Here is an 18,639-nt window from a genome sequence, read left to right as displayed (position 1 = left end):
AGATAGACAGATAGTCAGATAGTCAGATATTCCAGATATCCAGATAGTCAGATATCCAGATGTTCAGATATCCAGATTGTTAGATATCCAGATATCCAGATAGTCAGATACTCAGATAGTCAGCTATCCAGATATCTAGATAGTCAGATATCCAGACAGTCAGATATCCAAAGAGTCAGATATCCAGATAGACAGACAGACAGACAGATATCCAATTATCCACATATCCAGATATCCAGATATCCAGATAGTCAGATATCCAGATAGTCAGATAGTCAGATATCCAGATTGACAGATAGTCAGATATCCAGATTGACAGATATCCAGATAGTCAGATACTCAGATAGTCAGCTATCCAGATATCTAGATAGTCAGATATCCAGATAGACAGACAGTCAGATATCCAGATAGTCAGAGAGTCTATCCAGATAGTCAGATAGACATCCAGATAGTCAGATAGACATCCAAATAGTCAGATACTCAGATAGTCAGCTATCCAGATATCCAGATAGTCAGATATCCAGACAGTCAGATAGTCAGATACTCAGATATCCAGATATCCAGATAGTCAGATATCCAGATAGTCAGAGAGTCAGATATCCACATAGTCAGATAGTCAAATTTCCAGATAGTCAGATATCCAGATAGTCAGATAGACATCCAGATAGTCAGATACTCAGATAGTCAGATAGTCAGATATCCAGGTATCCAGATAGTCAGATATCCAGATATCCAGATACTCAGATAGACAGATAGTAAGATATCCAGATATCCAGTTAGTCATATATCCAGATAGTCAGATAGTCAGATATCCAGATATCCAGATATCCAGATATCCCAATAGTCAGATATCCAGATATCCAGATATCCAGTTAGTCAGATATCCAGACAGCCAGATAGTCAGATAGTCAGATATCCAGACATCCAGATAGTCAGATATCCAGATATCCAGTTAGTCAGATATCCAGATAGTTAGATTGTCAGATAGTCAGATAGTCAGATATCCAGATATCCAGATAGTCAGGTATCCAGATAGTCAGATAGTCAGATATCCAGATATCCAGATACTCAGATAGACAGATAGTAAGATATCCAGATATCCAGTTAGTCATATATCCAGATAGTCAGATTGTCAGATTGTCAGATAGTCAGATATCCAGATATCCAGATAGTCAGATATCCAGGTATCCAGATAGTCAGATAGTCAGATATCCAGATACTCAGATAGACAGATAGTAAGATATCCAGATATCCAGTTAGTCAGATATCCAGATAGTCAGATAGTCAGATATCCAGATATCCAGATATCCCAATAGTCAGATATCCAGATATCCAGATATCCAGTTAGTCAGATATTCAGACAGCCAGATAGTCAGATATCCAGATAGTCAGATATCCAGATAGTCAGATAGTCAGATAGTCAGATATCCAGATAGTCCTTGATAGTCAGATTTCCAGATATCCAGATAGTCCTTGATAGTCAGATATCCAGATAGTCCTTGATAGTCAGATATCCAGATAGTCCTTGATAGTCAGATATCCAGATATCCAGATATTCAGATATTCAGATATTCAGATATCCAGACATCCAGATAGTCAGATAGTCCAGATATCCAGATATCCAGATAGTCCTTGATAGTCAGATAGTCAGATATCCAGACATCCAGATAGTCAGATATCCAGATAGTCAGATATCCAGATATCCAGATAGTCCTTGATAGTCAGATATCCAGACAGCCAGATAGTCAGATATCCAGATATCCAGACATCCAGATAGTCAGATAGTCAGATATCCAGACATCCAGATAGTCAGATATCCAGATACCGTGATGATTTATGTAGTTAGTTGTAGTTGAGGACTTATTAAGATGTGATACACTTTATAGTTGTGTGGTAAAATATTTGTTATTTTGATTGTATGATTGACACTGGGTTTACGCTATACTGGTATGAACGGACAACCATTGCGTGACTAAGGTCACTTGAGCTCCCTGAACTTGTTTACCGGGCTGGACTCTTTTTAGGCCCGAGGTACAGGACATTTCTGGAGGAACCAGAGCTCATTATTTGTTATATTGTTGTGTGTGTGATCATTTATGTTGTTAATACAACCCACGCAAAAGAATACAGTTGTTTTGAAGTTATTTCCATTGTTTTAAGGGTTTATGAAAAGTGTATTTCCATCCTGACTTTTACATGAGTCCTTTGTATTGGGGTAGACTTGATGGACCAGACGGGACTCATTCCCTCCCAAACCAAAAGGAGAAACCAATATTTTCTCTGGTAGGCACAACCTACCTGGCACCCCTATAAACGATAACCTCAAGTCAAAACCGTTACAGTGTGTCTTACTCACCACAGTGATGAATGGGTTGACACTCTCCAGGGTTAGTCAGCACCACAGTCAGACCGTCTTCACAGCGAGGAACCTCCGGCAGCTGGCAACTCACCAGGTCACACACTACACACACACACACCCAGTAAACACACACAAATACATCACACACACAAAAATACACAGAAATACATCACACATACATCACACACACACACAAATACACAGAAATACATCACACATACACTACACAAACACACTACACACACCCCAGTAAACACACACAAATACATCACACACACAAAAATACACAGAAATACATCACACACACACACACACACACACACACACACACACACACACACACACACACACACACACACACACACACACACACACAAATACATCACACACACACAGTACACACACAAAAATACACAGAAATACATCACACACACACACACACACACAGAAATACATCACACACACACACACACACACACACACACACACAGAAATACATCACACACACACACACACACACACACACACACACAGAGTACACACACACACACAAGACGATGCACACACACACACTCACACTCATAGTACACAGTATTATAGTATCACACACTACACATACAGTAGTATTAGTGTAGACCACAGTATAGTAGTCCAATATAGTGCATTATAGTACATATTAGTACTATATAGAATAGTGTTGTAGTATTTTAATACCGTTTTTTCCAACTGCTTACACAAAATCTTTTCATGTCACACGATTTTTGAAACTTCTCAAAGTGCAAAACTACACACCAAATATCCAAAACCATAAGCTATTTCTCAGCCTTTGACTCAGTTGTCAATTGCATAAAACACTTTTTTCAAAACACTACACACAATTCTCTACCTAAAACACAAAAATCTAACAGGAAGTGACTTGCTTTCCTTTTCCAAACACAACCAATCAAAATGCTACACTTATTCACCAGGTCACACACACAATAGGACAGAGGGCAATTACCAATGTCCCTGGACAGCGTGGGGGTAATATAACTATGTGTGCTGCCATCACTCAAAACGGGGTCCTCCATCACAATGCCACACTGGGTCCGTACAACACCGGCCATATGCTCACTTTTCTGGATGCAATTTACACAATGCTTGTCCCTGATCCAGATCAGGAGCCTGCTAGATTTGTGGTTTTATGGGACAATGTTAGTTTTCACCGGGCTGTTCTGGTCCAAAACTGGTTTGCCACCCATCCACAATTTGTAGTTTTGTACCTACCCCCATATTCACCTTTTCTAAATCCCATAGAGGAATTCTTCTCAGCCTGGCGCTGGAAAGTGTATGATCGCCAACCCTATGCCCGCATGCCGCTTCTCCAGGCAATGGAGGACGCATGTGGGGACATAGAGGTTGCCTCTGTCCAAGGTTGGATACGCCATGCTAGGAGATACTTCCCTCGATGTTTGGCAAGAGAAAACGTAACTTGTGATGTGGACGAAGTATTGTGGCCAGACCCAGCCCGGAGAAGAGATGAAGCGAAGCTTAGCACTGGTGACTGCCCCCCCCCTACCAATTCCTGGACTGCCCCCCGGGACCCCCCCCACACAATTGTGTTCTTTACTGTATTCTAAAGAATATACTTTTGGTTTACATATGTTTATGGTTTTGTTGTATGCTACTGTATACAACAGTAATGTTTGGCCTAATAAATATTTTCTGTTTCTACATTGCATTGGTGTTTACAGTGTACTTGTTACCCATCTCAGCAGATTACTTTCACTGTAGAACATTGTATTGAAATGTAGATATAAGCCTATGAAAGACCAAAGAGCTTTAGATTTAGAACAGTGTTTACAAGGTATATCCAAAAATGTACTATTATGAAAGCAGTGTTTGCCATTTGATGCAAATGCTTCATTCTGACATGTGTTTATGGCATTTTGAATGCAGTGTTACATTTTGAAGGAGATGTGAGGCATTTTGCATTTTGTGTGTGCAGTTTAGGGAATTGTGTGTAGAGTTTTGAAAAAAAGGAGACAGTTTTGAAAACGTGTGTAAGCAGTTGGAAAAAACTGTAATGTAGTACATACCACTGACGCAACCTGATCTGTTTCACCAGCGTTTTTCCCCTTGCTCCTATCTTATGGAGGGAGGGACTCCATAACCTGGCAGAACGCCATGACCAGGCATTCAACACTTTTCTGGAGCAATTCCATGGATTCCCCACAGGGCAGCAGGTCACACATAATATTCCAGCCTACCCCAGTGTCCCGAGAACCCCGCTTTACCTCTTCCGGAGCGCTATGCTGGAGAATCCGTAACCTGCCAGGCTTTTCTCTCCCAGTGCTCCCTCAATTTTCACCCTGCAGCCTTCTTCGTTCCCCTCGGACCGCTCGAGGATAGTGTACATCATAACGCTCATGTCCGGGAGGGCACACGATGTGGGAGCAACAGTCCGCCATCTTCCTCAGGCTAGGAGGAGTTCAAAGCGGAAGTTCGTAAGGTGTTTGATTCTCCGTTGTCTGGGAGAGAGGCTGCTCATAAGCTGCTCCAGCTACGTCAAGACTCCCGTAGTGTGGCAGACTATGCGATGGATTTTCGCATGTTGGCGGCTGAGAGTGCCTGGAACCTGGAAGCATTGTTCGACATGTTCCTTCATGGATTATCGGAGGTGGTCATAAATGAGCTTACAGCCCGGGAGCTGCCCTTGGACCTTGACTCCCTCATAGCCTTGAGCATCCGAATCGATGGGCGGCTTCGAGAACGTAGGAAGGAGAGGGAATCTGTGCCCTGTCACCCCGCCCTTGATTCCCACCTTGCCTCCGAAGAATCCCGGAGTACCCCAAAGTCTACATGTCCGTCCCCAAAGTCTACATGAACCCGACATCACCCGAGTTCTCTCAGGAATTACCGAAGGCCAGCTCCTTCAGAGTCCAGACACCTGGGCAGGGCTAGATTGACTCCGGCTGAGGGCTTACTCCGACACTACACCCAGAGCTGTCTATATTGTGGAGCTATAGAACATTTCGTAGCTACCTGCCCATTTAAAAACCAGGTTCATTAAGAAGAGGTGAGTACTCTGGTGGGCCTTATGGAGAACTTTTCCTCTCCCCTTACTCGCACCCCTTTCCATGCCATCCTGCTGTGGGGGAATCAGTAGAAATCTCTCTGGGTACTCATCGACTCTGGGGCAAATGAGAGTTTTTTTTGGACGCTACTCTGGTGTCCAAGCTGGGCATCCCCACTCAGCCCCTCTCCATTTCCATGGACGTTGGACTGGCGCTCTATAGGCCGGGTCACTCACAATACCACTCCTATCAACCTACGAGTGTCAGGGAACCATTGTACCACGGGAACATCTTGGCTCCAGTGGCACAATCCCATTATAGACTGGACTGCTGGTGCCATTATGGGCTGGAGCCCGTTCTGCCACGCCCATTGTCTGAAGTCAGCGCAGCCTGCCCAGGGACGTATTCCTGTGGGCTCGGAAGTTGCCCCGGACCTCTCCACCATTCCCGCGGAGTACCAGGACCTCCAGAAGGTGTTCAGTAAGGCCAATTCGTTTCCATGGCACTGACCCTACGACTGCGGAATTGACCTTCTCCCAGGCACCACTCCGCCCTGGGGATGACTGTTCTTTCTGTCGGGTCCAGAGACCAAGGCTATGGAGACCTACATTGAGGACTCCCTAGCTGCAGGGTTCATCCGTCCTTCTGTATCCCCCGCCGGTGCAGGGATCTTCTTTGTGGAGAAGAAGGACAAAACCCTGTGCCCGTGCATCGACTACTGGGGCCTCAATGACATTACGGGGAAGAACCGCTACCTGCTACCACTCATCTCGATGGCCTTCGAGCCGCTCCAGGGGGACACCGTGTTCTCCAAGCTGGACCTACGGAACGCCTATCCCCTGGTGCGGATACGGGAATGGGACGAGTGGAAGACTGCCTTCAACACAGCCAGCGGTCACTACGAGTGTCTGGTCATGCCATTTGGCCTTACCAACGCCCCAACTGTGTTCCATGCTCTGGTTAATGATGTTCTCTGTGACATGTTGAACCGGTTCGACTTCGACGACCTCAACGACATCCTCATCTTCTCCCGCACCGCCCAAGAACACGTGCTCCACATCTGACAGGTGCTCCAACGCCTCCTGGAGAACCAGCTTTTTGTAAAAGCAGAGAAGTGCAAATTCTATCGCTTCACCATCCCCATTCTGGGTTACATCATCGCTGTGGGGAATGTACAGATGAATCCCGGGAAGGTGAGAGTGGTGGTGGATTGGCCCCAGCCTACGTCCAGGGTGCAGCTACAAAGTTTCCTGGGATTCGCCAACTTTTATCGCCGCTTTATCCGGGGTTACAGCACCCTGGCTTCCCCCATCTATACTCACCACTTCCAAGGTTCCGTTCACGTGGTCCCCAGCTGCTGACCGGACATTCCGGGATCTCAAACACCGTTTCACCACAGCTCCCATCTTGGTTCTTCCTGACCAATCCCGCGAGTTCGTGGTGGAGGCCACTGCTTTGGATGTCCGTGTGGGGGCTGTCCTGTCCCAGCGTTCTGCCCTGAACCTCAAGTTACATCCCTGCGCCTTCTTCTCCCATTGCCTAAACGCCACGGAGAAGAACTACGATGTGGGGAATCGTGAGCTACTCGCGGTGAAGATGGCGTTGGAGGAGTGGAGGCCCTGGCTGGAGGGGGCGGAACACCCATTCATCGTGTGGACCAACCACAAGAACCTGGAGTATCTCTGCACCACCAAGCGTCTAAATTCCAGGCAAGCTAGGTGGGCCCTGCTCTTCACCCGGTTCAACTTCTCCCTCTCCTACCAACCAGGATCCAAGAACATTAAGCTGGATGCGCTGTCATGCCGCTATAGCCCTGCAGCTACCACACTGGTACTCCGGAAAACACTTGGACTGTATTAATGTATTGTTGTATTGTATACAGTGTGGTGTAGTATTATAATATATTGTAGGTATAGTAATTTAGTAGTGTTATAATATACAGTATATATTAGTATAGTATTGTAAAGAAAATATATATTAGTAGAGTATTCTAGTAGTGTAGTATTATAATATAGTATCAAGCATTTTGCTACACCCACAATAACATCTGTATGTGACCAATACATTTGATTTGATTTAATACACAGTATATATTACTATAGTATTCTAGTAGTGTAGTATTCTAATATACCATATATATTAGTAAAGAATTCTAATAATGTAGTACATACCACACTCGTATTCCGGACAACACTTGGACTCCCTCTTCTCCCTCAGAACCTCACAGGGTCCACACGCTGGAGCTGCACACCCACACGCACACACACGCACACACACATTCTCCACTGAGTATGTGTGTTTGAGTGTACTGTGTGTGTGTATCTGTATACATTTGGATGTATCGATGGATGTATAAAATGGACGTACAGTGCCGATAAAGTATTTGCCACCTTTCTGATTTTCTCTATTTTTGCATATTTTTGATACTGAATGTTATCAGATCTTCAACCAAAACCTGATATTAGATAAAGAGAACCTGAATATGCAAATAAAAAATATATACTAAAAAAATGTATTAACTAAGTTAAGCAACACCCAATTCCTCTGTGTGAAAAAGTAATTGCCCCTTACACTCAATAACTGGTCGTGCCACCTTTAGCTGCAATGGCTGCAACCAAACGCTTCCTGTAGTTGTTGATCAGTCTCTCACGTCACAGTGGAGGAATTTTGGCCCACTCTTCCATGCAGAACTGCTGTAACTCAGAAACATTTGTGGCTTTTCAAGCATGAACTGCTCGTTTCAAGTCCAGCTACAACATCTCAATTGGGATTCGGTCTGGATTTTGTCTAGGCCATTCCAAAACATCAAATTTGTTGCTTTTTAACCATTTTCATGTAGACTTGTTTGTGTGATTTGGATCATTGTCTTATTGCATGACCCAGCTGCACTTCAGCTTCAGCTCACAGACCCATGGCCTGACATTCTCCTGTAGAATTCTTTGATGCAGAGAAGTTATAGTTTTAACTCATCTGTCTATAGAACATTCCTTTAACTCGTCTGTCCATAGAACATTCTTCCAAGAGTCTTGATGATCTTCCAGGTGCTTTTTGGCAAACGAGTCAACCTATGTCTGGAGACAACCAAACACTGCATTCCACAGTAAGAACTTCATACCAACGGTCAAGCATGGTTGTGGTAGTGTGATGGTTTGGGGTTACTTTGCTTCCTCAGGACCAGGACAACTTGCCTTAACAGAAATAACTATGAATTCTGCTCTGTATCAGAGAATTCTACAGGAGAATGTCAGGCCATCCGTCTGGGAGCTGAAGCTGAAGTGTAGCTGGGTTATTCAGCAAGACAATGATCCAAACAGCTAAAGGTAGCACAACCAGTATATTGAGTGTAAGGGGGCAATTACTTTTTCACACAGGGGCATTGGATCATTAGTCACATACAGAGGGTAGTGCGTACAGCCCAGTACATCACTGGGGCCAAGCTTCAGGACCTCTATACCAGGCAGTGTCAGAGGAAGGCCCTAAAAATTGTCAAAGACTCCAGCCACCCCAGTCATAGACTGTTCTCTCTGCTACCGCATGGCAAGCGGTTCCGGAGCGCCAAGTCTAGGTCCAAGAGGCTTCTAAACAGCTTCTACCCCCAAGCCATAAGACTCCTGAACAGCTAATGAAATAGATACACAGACTATTTGCATTGCTCCCCCCCCCCCCCCTTTACGCCGCTGCTACTCTCTGTTATTACCTACGCATAGTTACTTTAATAACTCCACCTACATGTACATATTACCTCGACTAACCAGTACCCCCGCACATTGACTCTGTACCGGTACCCCCTGTATATAGCCTCCACATTGACTCTGTACCGGTACCCCCTGTATATAGCCTCCACATTGACTCTGTACCAGTACCCCCTGTATATAGCCTCCACATTGACTCTGTACCGGTACCCCCTGTATATAGCCTCCACATTGACTCTGTACCAGTACCCCCTGTATATAGCCTCCACATTGACTCTGTACCGGTACCCCCTGTATATAGCCTCCACATTGACTCTGTACCGGTACCCCCTGTATATAGCCTCCACATTGACTCTGTACCGGTACCCCCCTGTATATAGCCTCCACATTGACTCTGTACCGGTACCCCCTGTATATAGCCTCCACATTGACTCTGTACCGGTACCCCCTGTATATAGCCTCCACATTGACTCTGTACCGGTACCCCCTGTATATAGCCTCCACATTGACTCTGTACCGGTACCCCCTGTATATAGCCTCCACATTGACTCTGTACCGGTACCCCCTGTATATAGCCTCCACATTGACTCTGTACCGGTACCCCCTGTATATAGACTCGCTTTTGTTCTTTTACTGCTGCTCTTTAACTACTTGTTACTTTTATTTCTTATTCTTATTCGTGTTTTGTAAACTGCATTGTTGGTTAAGTGCCTGTAAGTAAGCATTTCACTGTAAGGTCTACCTGTTGCATTCAGCATTTCACTGTAAGGTCTACCTGTTGCATTCAGCATTTCACTGTAAGGTCTACCTGTTGCATTCAGCATTTCACTGTAAGGTCTACCTGTTGCATTCAGCATTTCACTGTAAGGTCTACCTGTTGCATTCAGCATTTCACTGTAAGGTCTACCTGTTGCATTCAGCATTTCACTGTAAGGTCTACCTGTTGCATTCAGCATTTCACTGTAAGGTCTACCTGTTGCATTCAGCATTTCACTGTAAGGTCTACCTGTTGCATTCAGCATTTCACTGTAAGGTCTACCTGTTGCATTCAGCATTTCACTGTAAGGTCTACCTGTTGCATTCAGCATTTCACTGTAAGGTCTACCTGTTGCATTCAGCATTTCACTGTAAGGTCTACCTGTTGCATTCAGCATTTCACTGTAAGGTCTACCTGTTGCATTCAGCATTTCACTGTAAGGTCTACCTGTTGCATTCAGCATTTCACTGTAAGGTCTACCTGTTGCATTCAGCATTTCACTGTAAGGTCTACCTGTTGCATTCAGCATTTCACTGTAAGGTCTACCTGTTGCATTCAGCATTTCACTGTAAGGTCTACCTGTTGCATTCAGCATTTCACTGTAAGGTCTACCTGTTGCATTCAGCATTTCACTGTAAGGTCTACCTGTTGCATTCAGCATTTCACTGTAAGGTCTACCTGTTGCATTCAGCATTTCACTGTAAGGTCTACCTGTTGCATTCAGCATTTCACTGTAAGGTCTACCTGTTGCATTCAGCATTTCACTGTAAGGTCTACCTGTTGCATTCAGCATTTCACTGTAAGGTCTACCTGTTGCATTCAGCATTTCACTGTAAGGTCTACCTGTTGCATTCAGCATTTCACTGTAAGGTCTACCTGTTGCATTCAGCATTTCACTGTAAGGTCTACCTGTTGTATTCAGCATTTCACTGTAAGGTCTACCTGTTGCATTCAGCATTTCACTGTAAGGTCTACCTGTTGTATTCAGCATTTCACTGTAAGGTCTACCTGTTGCATTCAGCATTTCACTGTAAGGTCTACCTGTTGCATTCAGCATTTCACTGTAAGGTCTACCTGTTGCATTCAGCATTTCACTGTAAGGTCTACCTGTTGCATTCAGCATTTCACTGTAAGGTCTACCTGTTGCATTCAGCATTTCACTGTAAGGTCTACCTGTTGCATTCAGCATTTCACTGTAAGGTCTACCTGTTGCATTCGACGCATATGACTAATAAAATTTGATTTGATGTTACATACTTCTTTAATTTTTTTCATAAAAAAAAGGTATGCAATTGTTTCAATTGCTCACTCATGTTCCCTTTATTTAATATTAGGTTTTGGTTGACAATCGGATAACATTCAGCATCATAAATATGCAAAAATAGAGAAATTACAAAGGGGGCAAATTACTTTTCCACAACACTGTATGTGTGTTTTACCTTTATGATCAATGCAGGGTCGGTCTGTATGTGTGTTTTACCTTTATGATCAATGCAGGGTCGGTCTGTATGTGTGTTTTACCTTTATGATCAATGCAGGGTCGGTCTGTGTGTTTTACCTTTATGATCAATGCAGGGTCGGTCTGTATGTGTGTTTTACCTTTATGATCAATGCAGGGTCGGTCTTTTGTAATGCAGGTCGGTCTGTATGTGTGTTTTACCTTTATGATCAATGCAGGGTCGGTCTGTGTGTTTTACCTTTATGATCAATGCAGGGTCGGTCTGTTTGTTTTACCTTTATGATCAATGCAGGGTCGGTCTGTGTGTTTTACCTTTATGATCAATGCAGGGGCGAGCAGTGCAGTTGATATGTTGACGATCCAGACACATACAAATCAGACACGTGTTCTCCTCTGGCACCCAGCTCTGTAGATACTACACAAAAACACACACATTTTACTATCCTTGTGGGGACCAATTTATTCCCATTCAAAATCCTATTTTTCCGAACCCCTAATGCAGGGCTTCCCAAAATGTTTTGCTACGTGACCACATTTTGACATCTGAAAATCCTTACGACTCCAACCATGTGAAAAAAACAATGTAATTAACAGCCAATGTTTACTTTTTCATTTGGGGCTATGGCAGTCAATTTCTGATTGTCTCTTATCTCACCACCACCAACAAGATGGGTGTGCTTGATGTATGTCGAATCGGAGCTTCTCAATGTCTGTAGGCGTGGTCGACAGTGAACATCTCATCTCTGCTGTCACATCCAACCTGGATCGATGTTTGGTTTTAATGCAGATGAGAGCACTGAATCCAGCTTCACACAGATATGAGCTGGCAAAGGGTACAATGAGTTTTCTTGCTTTTCATGCTCGACCTGCGAAATGTCCCTACCTGTCTAAATTGTCCTTGTTTTACTATCCTTGTGAGAACTCTGGTCATAAAAAGGATAGTAAAACCAAAAACACACACACACACGTACTATAAATTCCTTTTTATGTGTTTGAAAAAACAGAAGCAGAGAATCAGAGAGACAGAGGGATGAGAAATGTGTAGGGTTAGGTTTAGGGTTAAGGGTTAGGCCAAATGAATCCAAGATGGCGTAGCAGTGCAGACGTTGTTTGTCGTTCTCCCGTGTAAATGTAGTTTTTTTCCCCCCGTCTTTTTTGAATATATTTGAATATATTTTCAATCTCTTTTTCCATTTTTAAATTAAATGTACCTTCCGGAAACCCGCCTCACTGTCACGTTGGTTGAAAGGTGAGGACCAAGGTGCAGCGTGGTGAGCGAACATATTCTTTATTTATAAAGACGCCGAACAAAACAATAACACTACCCAACAAACCGTGAAGCTAAAGTCTATGTGCCCTAAACATAGTCAACCTCCCACAACACAAGGAGGGAAAAGGGCTACCTAAGTATGGTTCCCAATCAGAGACAACGATAGACAGCTGTCCCTGATTGAGAACAATACCCGGCCAAAACATAGAAAATAAAGAACATAGAAAAAGGAACAGAATGCCCACCCTAGTCACACCCCGGCCTAACCAAAATAGAGAATAAAACCCTCCATGGCCAGGGCGTGACAGTACCCAACCCCCCCCAAAGGTGCGGACTCCGGCCGCATAACCTGAACCTATAGGGGAGGGTCTGGGTGGGCTTTTCTCTGTTGTGGCGGCTCCGGTGAGGGACGCAGACCCCGCGCCACCTCTGGCACGGCCCACTTAGGTGGCGCCTCTGGAGCGGGGACCCTCGCCGCCGACCCCGGACTGGAGGGCGACTCTGGCAGCTCCGGACTGGGCACCGACTCTGGCAGCTCCGGACTGGAGGGCGACTCTGGCAGCTCCGGACTGGAGGGCGACTCTGGCAGCTCCGGACTGGAGGGCGACTCTGGCAGCTCCGGACTGGAGGGCGACTCTGGCAGCTCCGGACTGGAGGGCGACTCTGGCAGCTCCGGACAGGGGTCAGGCACAGGACTCACCAGGCTGGGGAGATATGCAGGAGGCCTGGCTCTGGGAGCAGGCACAGGACTCACCAGGCTGGGGAGACATGCAGGAGGCCTGGCTCTGGGAGCAGGCACAGGACTCACCAGGCTGGGGAGACATGCAGGAGGCCTGGCTCTGGGAGCAGGCACAGGACTCACCAGGCTGGGGAGACATGCAGGAGGCCTGGCTCTGGGAGCAGGCACAGGACTCACCAGGCTGGGGAGACATGCAGGAGGCCTGGCTCTGGGAGCAGGCACAGGATAGACCAGGCTGGGGAGACATGCAGGAGGCCTGGCTCTGGGAGCAGGCACAGGACTCACCAGGCTGGGGAGACATGCAGGAGGCCTGGCTCTGGGAGCAGGCATAGGATTCACCAGGCTGGGGAGACATGCAGGAGGCCTGGCTCTGGGAGCAGGCACAGGATAGACCAGGCTGGGGAGACATGCAGGAGGCCTGGCTCTGGGAGCAGGCACAGGACTCACCAGGCTGGGGAGACATGCAGGAGGCCTGGCTCTGGGAGCAGTCACAGGATTCACCAGGCTGGGGAGACATGCAGGAGGCCTGGCTCTGGGAGCAGGCACAGGATAGACCAGGCTGTGGGGGAGCACTGAAGATCTGGTGCGTAGGCTTGACACCACTCTTCCAGGCTGAATGCCCACTTTTGCCTGGCACGGGCGGAGCGCAGGCATAGGACGAACTGAGCCCTCCCAGCGCCCCGGAGACACTGTACGCAGAGCCGGCGCAGGATACCCTGGGCGCCTAAATGGAGCAGTGGAGACCAGACGCGCTGAGCTGGCACAATCCGCCCTGGCTGGATGCCCACTCTCGCATGGCACTTGCGAGGGGCTTGTATATAGCGCTCCGGGCTATGAGCGCGTACTGGAGACACCATGCGCTTCACCGCATAACATGGTGCCTGACCAGTACCACGCTGCTTCCGGTAAGCACGGGGAGTTGGCTCAGGAATATCGCCTGACTCCGCCAATCTCCCCGTGTGCCCCCCCAAAAATTATTTTGGGGCTGCCTCTCAGCCTCCTCCTACCGTCTCAGCCGATCCTCCCAGAAACGCCGTTCCGCCTTCGCTGCCTCTATCTCCTCCGGCAGGCAGCGATACTCTCCCAGCCTTGTCCACAGTCCTGCCCCATCCAGGTTCTCCTCCCAGGTCCATGACTCCCTTTTACCACGCTGCTTGGTCTGTTGGTGGTGGGAGGTTCTGTCACGTTGGTTGAAAGGTGAGGACCAAGGTGCAGCGTGGTGAGCGTACATATTCTTTATTTAGAAAGACGCCGAACAAAACAATAACACTACCCAACAAACCGTGAAGCTAAAGGCTATGTGCCCTAAACAAAGTCAACCTCCCACAACACAAGGAGGGAAAAGGGCTACCTAAGTATGGTTCCCAATCAGAGACAACGATAGACAGCTGTCCCTGATTGAGAACCATACCCGGCCAAAACATAGAAAATAAAGAACATAGAAAAGGAACATAGAATGCCCACCCTAGTCACACCCTGGCCTAACCAAAATAGAGAATAAAACCCTCTCTATAGCCAGGGCGTGACACTCACCCAATGTGATACGGATCTGCTATTTTTAGACCTTACAGCCAGAACCTCCATCCAATAAAATGCAAATTAATTACTTAAAAATCATACAATGTGATTTTCTGTATTTTTGTGTTAGATTCCGTCTCTCACAGTTGAAGTGTACCTATGAAATTACAGACCTCTACATGCTTTGTAAGTAGGAAAACCTGCAAAATCGGCAGTGTATCAAATACTTGTTCTCCCCACTGTAGATGTTTCAACTGTATTATTGATTGTATGTTTGTTTATTCCATGTGTAACTCTGTGTTGTTGTATGTTTTATTTTTATTTATTTATTTCACCTTTATTTAACCAGGTAGGCAAGTTGAGAACAAGTTCTCATTTATAATTGCGACCTGGCCAAGATAAAGCAAGCAGTTTGACACATACAACATCACAGAGTTACACACGGAGTAGAACAAACATACAGTCAATAATATAGCAGAAAAATAAGTCTATCTACAAAGTGAGCAAATGAGGTGAGATAAGGGAGGTAAAGGCAAAAAGGCCATGGTGGCGAAGTAAATACAATATAGCAAGTAAAACACTGGAATGGTAGATTTGCAGTGGAAGAAAGTGCAAAGTAGAAATAGAAATAATGGGGTGCAAAGGAGCAAAATAAATAAATACAGTAGGGGAAGCGGTAGTTGTTTGGGCTAAATTATAGATGGGCTATGTTCAGGTGCAGTAATCTGTGAGCTGCTCTGACAGCTGGTGCTTAAAGCTAGTGAGGGAGATAAGTGTTTCCAGTTTTAGAGATTTTTGTAGTTCTTTCCAGTCATTGGCAGCAGAGAACTGGAAGGAGAGACGGCCAAAGGAGGAATTGGCTTTAGGGGTGACCAGAGAGATATACCTGCTGGAGCGCGTGCTACAGGTGGGTGCTGCTATGGTGACCAGCGAGCTGAGATAAGGGGGAACTTTACTTAGCAGGGTCTTGTAGATGACCTGGAGCCAGTGGGTTTGGCGACGAGTATGAAGCGAGGGCCAGCCAACGAGAGCATTGGTTATAGTTTGTGTCGCACCGCTTTGCTTTATCTTGGCCAGGTCGCAGTTATAATTGAGAACTTGTTCTCAACTGGCCTACCTGGTTAAATAAAGGTGAAATACATATATATATATATTTTTAACTGGCACATTGAGAGAAGAAGAAAGACAGATGGATAAGAAATTTGTAGGGCTGAGGGCGCGGCCAAGCTGGCACATTGATTTTATCCGCTTGAACAAAGTCTGTGTCCTGGTAACACCTTTAGCTATGTGTGTGTGAGTGTGGTTGTGTGTTGTCTCACCGGGTGTGTGTGTCCGTGCTGGTCGACACACTGGTTGCAGGCGTCAGGTGACACACACTTTCCCCCCAGAGGCACCATGTTCCCTGGACAAAAACACCCTTCTGTTGGCTTGGTGATACACACACTCCCGTTACCACTAAGAACCCCCGAGTTGCCAGGCGACAGGCCAATGCTGCTGCAGTCCTCCACACACCCGGTCCTACATGCATCATACTCCATGGAGCTGGGGCACTGCATGGCTACACACAATAATAATAATATTAATCATAATGATCATATTTAATCATAATAATCATAATAAATATTCATCATCATCATCATCATCAACAATAATAATCATACACAATAATAATAATAATTAATTATATTAATATCAAGTAATAATAATAACAGTAGTAATAAAGGTTTTATTTGTAAAGTGCATTTCTCGCACCGAAGGTGCTACAAAGTCAAAAAACATATTTTACTGTATTATAAAACAGAGAGAACACCAAACCGAGACAGGAATCAAGGCTAAATACAGGTCTCTTCAGACAGAACACACATATTTATATACAGGTGATGTCAGAACATAACAGGACACGGACTTACGGCAGAGGTTTGTGCTTCTCCAGTGGACACAGAGTCCTCTCTGTCGGCAGAGATGTGCGTAGGAGGAAATTACATCACAGACGTCTGTCTCCTGACAGGCTTCCTGTTGGCAGCGCATAATGAAAGGCGTGATGGGAACATGTGTGTGACAGGAGGAGAACACCTCGGAGCGCAGCACCTCACACGCCCTCGCTGCTCCGTACACACACACTGGGGCATGGCGTGGGACACACACACCGTCGCCGCTCGATACCATCCAATCGGAGACGAGAAGAGCTGAGTCAGAAGTCGAACTGCCATTCCTCAGAGAGAGATAATTAACCCTCTTCTCGCCACACCACCCTGACACACACAGAGAATAATAAGGATTTAATTACCATAGTGAACTGTATGTTTATGTGTCAATTAATCCCATAAGGGACGGGTTGCCAATTGGTGATTTGACACAAAAAAATTATGTCATAAATTAGTTCATTCATTAATTAATTAATTCACACACACACGCACGCACACACACACACACACACACACACACACACACACACACACACACACACACACACACACACACACACACACACACACACACACACACACACACACACACACACACACACACACACACACACATTATTAGTCCTCCAAATGACTTCATGTGTGTGTGCATGTTTACTATGTGTCTATCTGTGAGTGTGTACCAGACTCCAGAGGTGTGGTTGGTAGAGGAGGAGGTGAGTGTGTACCAGACTCCAGAGGTGTGGTTGGTAGAGGAGGAGGTGAGTGTGTACCAGACTCCAGAGGTGTGGTTGGTAGAGGAGGAGGTGAGTGTGTACCAGACTCCAGAGGTGTGGTTGGTAGAGGAGGAGGTGAGTGTGTACCAGACCCCAGAGGTGTGGTTGGTAGAGGAGGAAGTGAGTGTGGACCAGACCCCAGAGGTGTGGTTGGTAGTGGAGGAGGTGAGTGTGGACCAGACTCCAGAGGTGTGGTTGGTAGAGGAGGAGGTGAGTGTGTACCAGACTCCAGAGGTGTGGTTGGTAGGAGGAGGTGAGTGTGTACCAGACCCCAGAGGTGTGGTTGGTAGAGGAGGAGGTGAGTGTGTACCAGACCCCAGAGGTGTGGTTGGTAGAGGAGGAGGTGAATGTGTACCAGACCCCAGAGGTGTGGTTGGTAGAGGAGGAGGTGAGTGTGTACCAGACCCCAGAGGTGTGGTTGGTAGAGGAGGAGGTGAGTGTGGACCAGACCCCAGAGGTGTGGTTGGTAGTGGAGGAGGTGAGTGTGTACCAGACCCCAGAGGTGTGGTTGGTAGAGGAGGAGGTGAGTGTGTACCACAGAGTCCAGAGGTGTGGTTGGTAGAGGAGGAGGTGAGTGTGATGGTGAACTCGTTTTTCTGAGGGGTAAATGCCAGGATGTAGCCGTGTTCCACGGATCTCAGCTGAAACATCACTCCTCCGTAGCGCATCACCTCCACCAGACTGGAGCGGAATGGGAGGGAGACAGGGGCTCCATCTACTGTCACCTAGACACACACACACACACTCAGAGTACACACACAGAGTACACACACTCATAGTACACACACAGAGTACACACTCATAGTACACACTCATAGTACACACACTCAGAGTACACACACTCATAGTACACACACTCATAGTACACACTCATAGTACACACAAACTCAGTACACAGTCATAGTACACACAGTCATAGTACACACAGTCAGAGCACACACACTGAGAGTACACACACACTCATAGTACACACACACTCATAGTACACATACACTCATAGTACACACACTCATAGTACACACATTCAGAGTACACACACTCAGAGTACACACTCTCGTAGTACACACTCTCGTAGTACACACATTCAG

At 46.1% G+C, this 18,639-nt stretch overlaps 1 protein-coding gene across 1 annotated transcript in view; it reads right to left on the bottom strand.

Annotated features, from left to right (window-relative positions):
• Positions 1-18,639, bottom strand: part of vwf (von Willebrand factor) — a 168,686-nt gene that overhangs the window by 53,656 nt on the left and 96,391 nt on the right. The window contains exons 38-43 of the mRNA XM_045688600.1: positions 18,087-18,276; positions 16,761-17,102; positions 16,170-16,408; positions 11,636-11,738; positions 7,587-7,658; positions 2,357-2,461 (exon numbers count right to left, since the gene is read on the bottom strand). Coding sequence (XP_045544556.1) covers positions 2,357-2,461; positions 7,587-7,658; positions 11,636-11,738; positions 16,170-16,408; positions 16,761-17,102; positions 18,087-18,276 — 1,051 coding nt within the window. The remainder of the gene's footprint in view (positions 1-2,356; positions 2,462-7,586; positions 7,659-11,635; positions 11,739-16,169; positions 16,409-16,760; positions 17,103-18,086; positions 18,277-18,639) is intronic.

This window comes from Salmo salar, chromosome ssa10 (genome assembly GCF_905237065.1).
Source record: "Salmo salar chromosome ssa10, Ssal_v3.1, whole genome shotgun sequence".
In the NCBI taxonomy this organism is placed as follows: Eukaryota; Metazoa; Chordata; class Actinopteri; order Salmoniformes; family Salmonidae; genus Salmo; species Salmo salar.
Note: the sequence above shows the minus strand (reverse complement) of the source record. Positions and strands in the feature narration are given on the sequence as shown.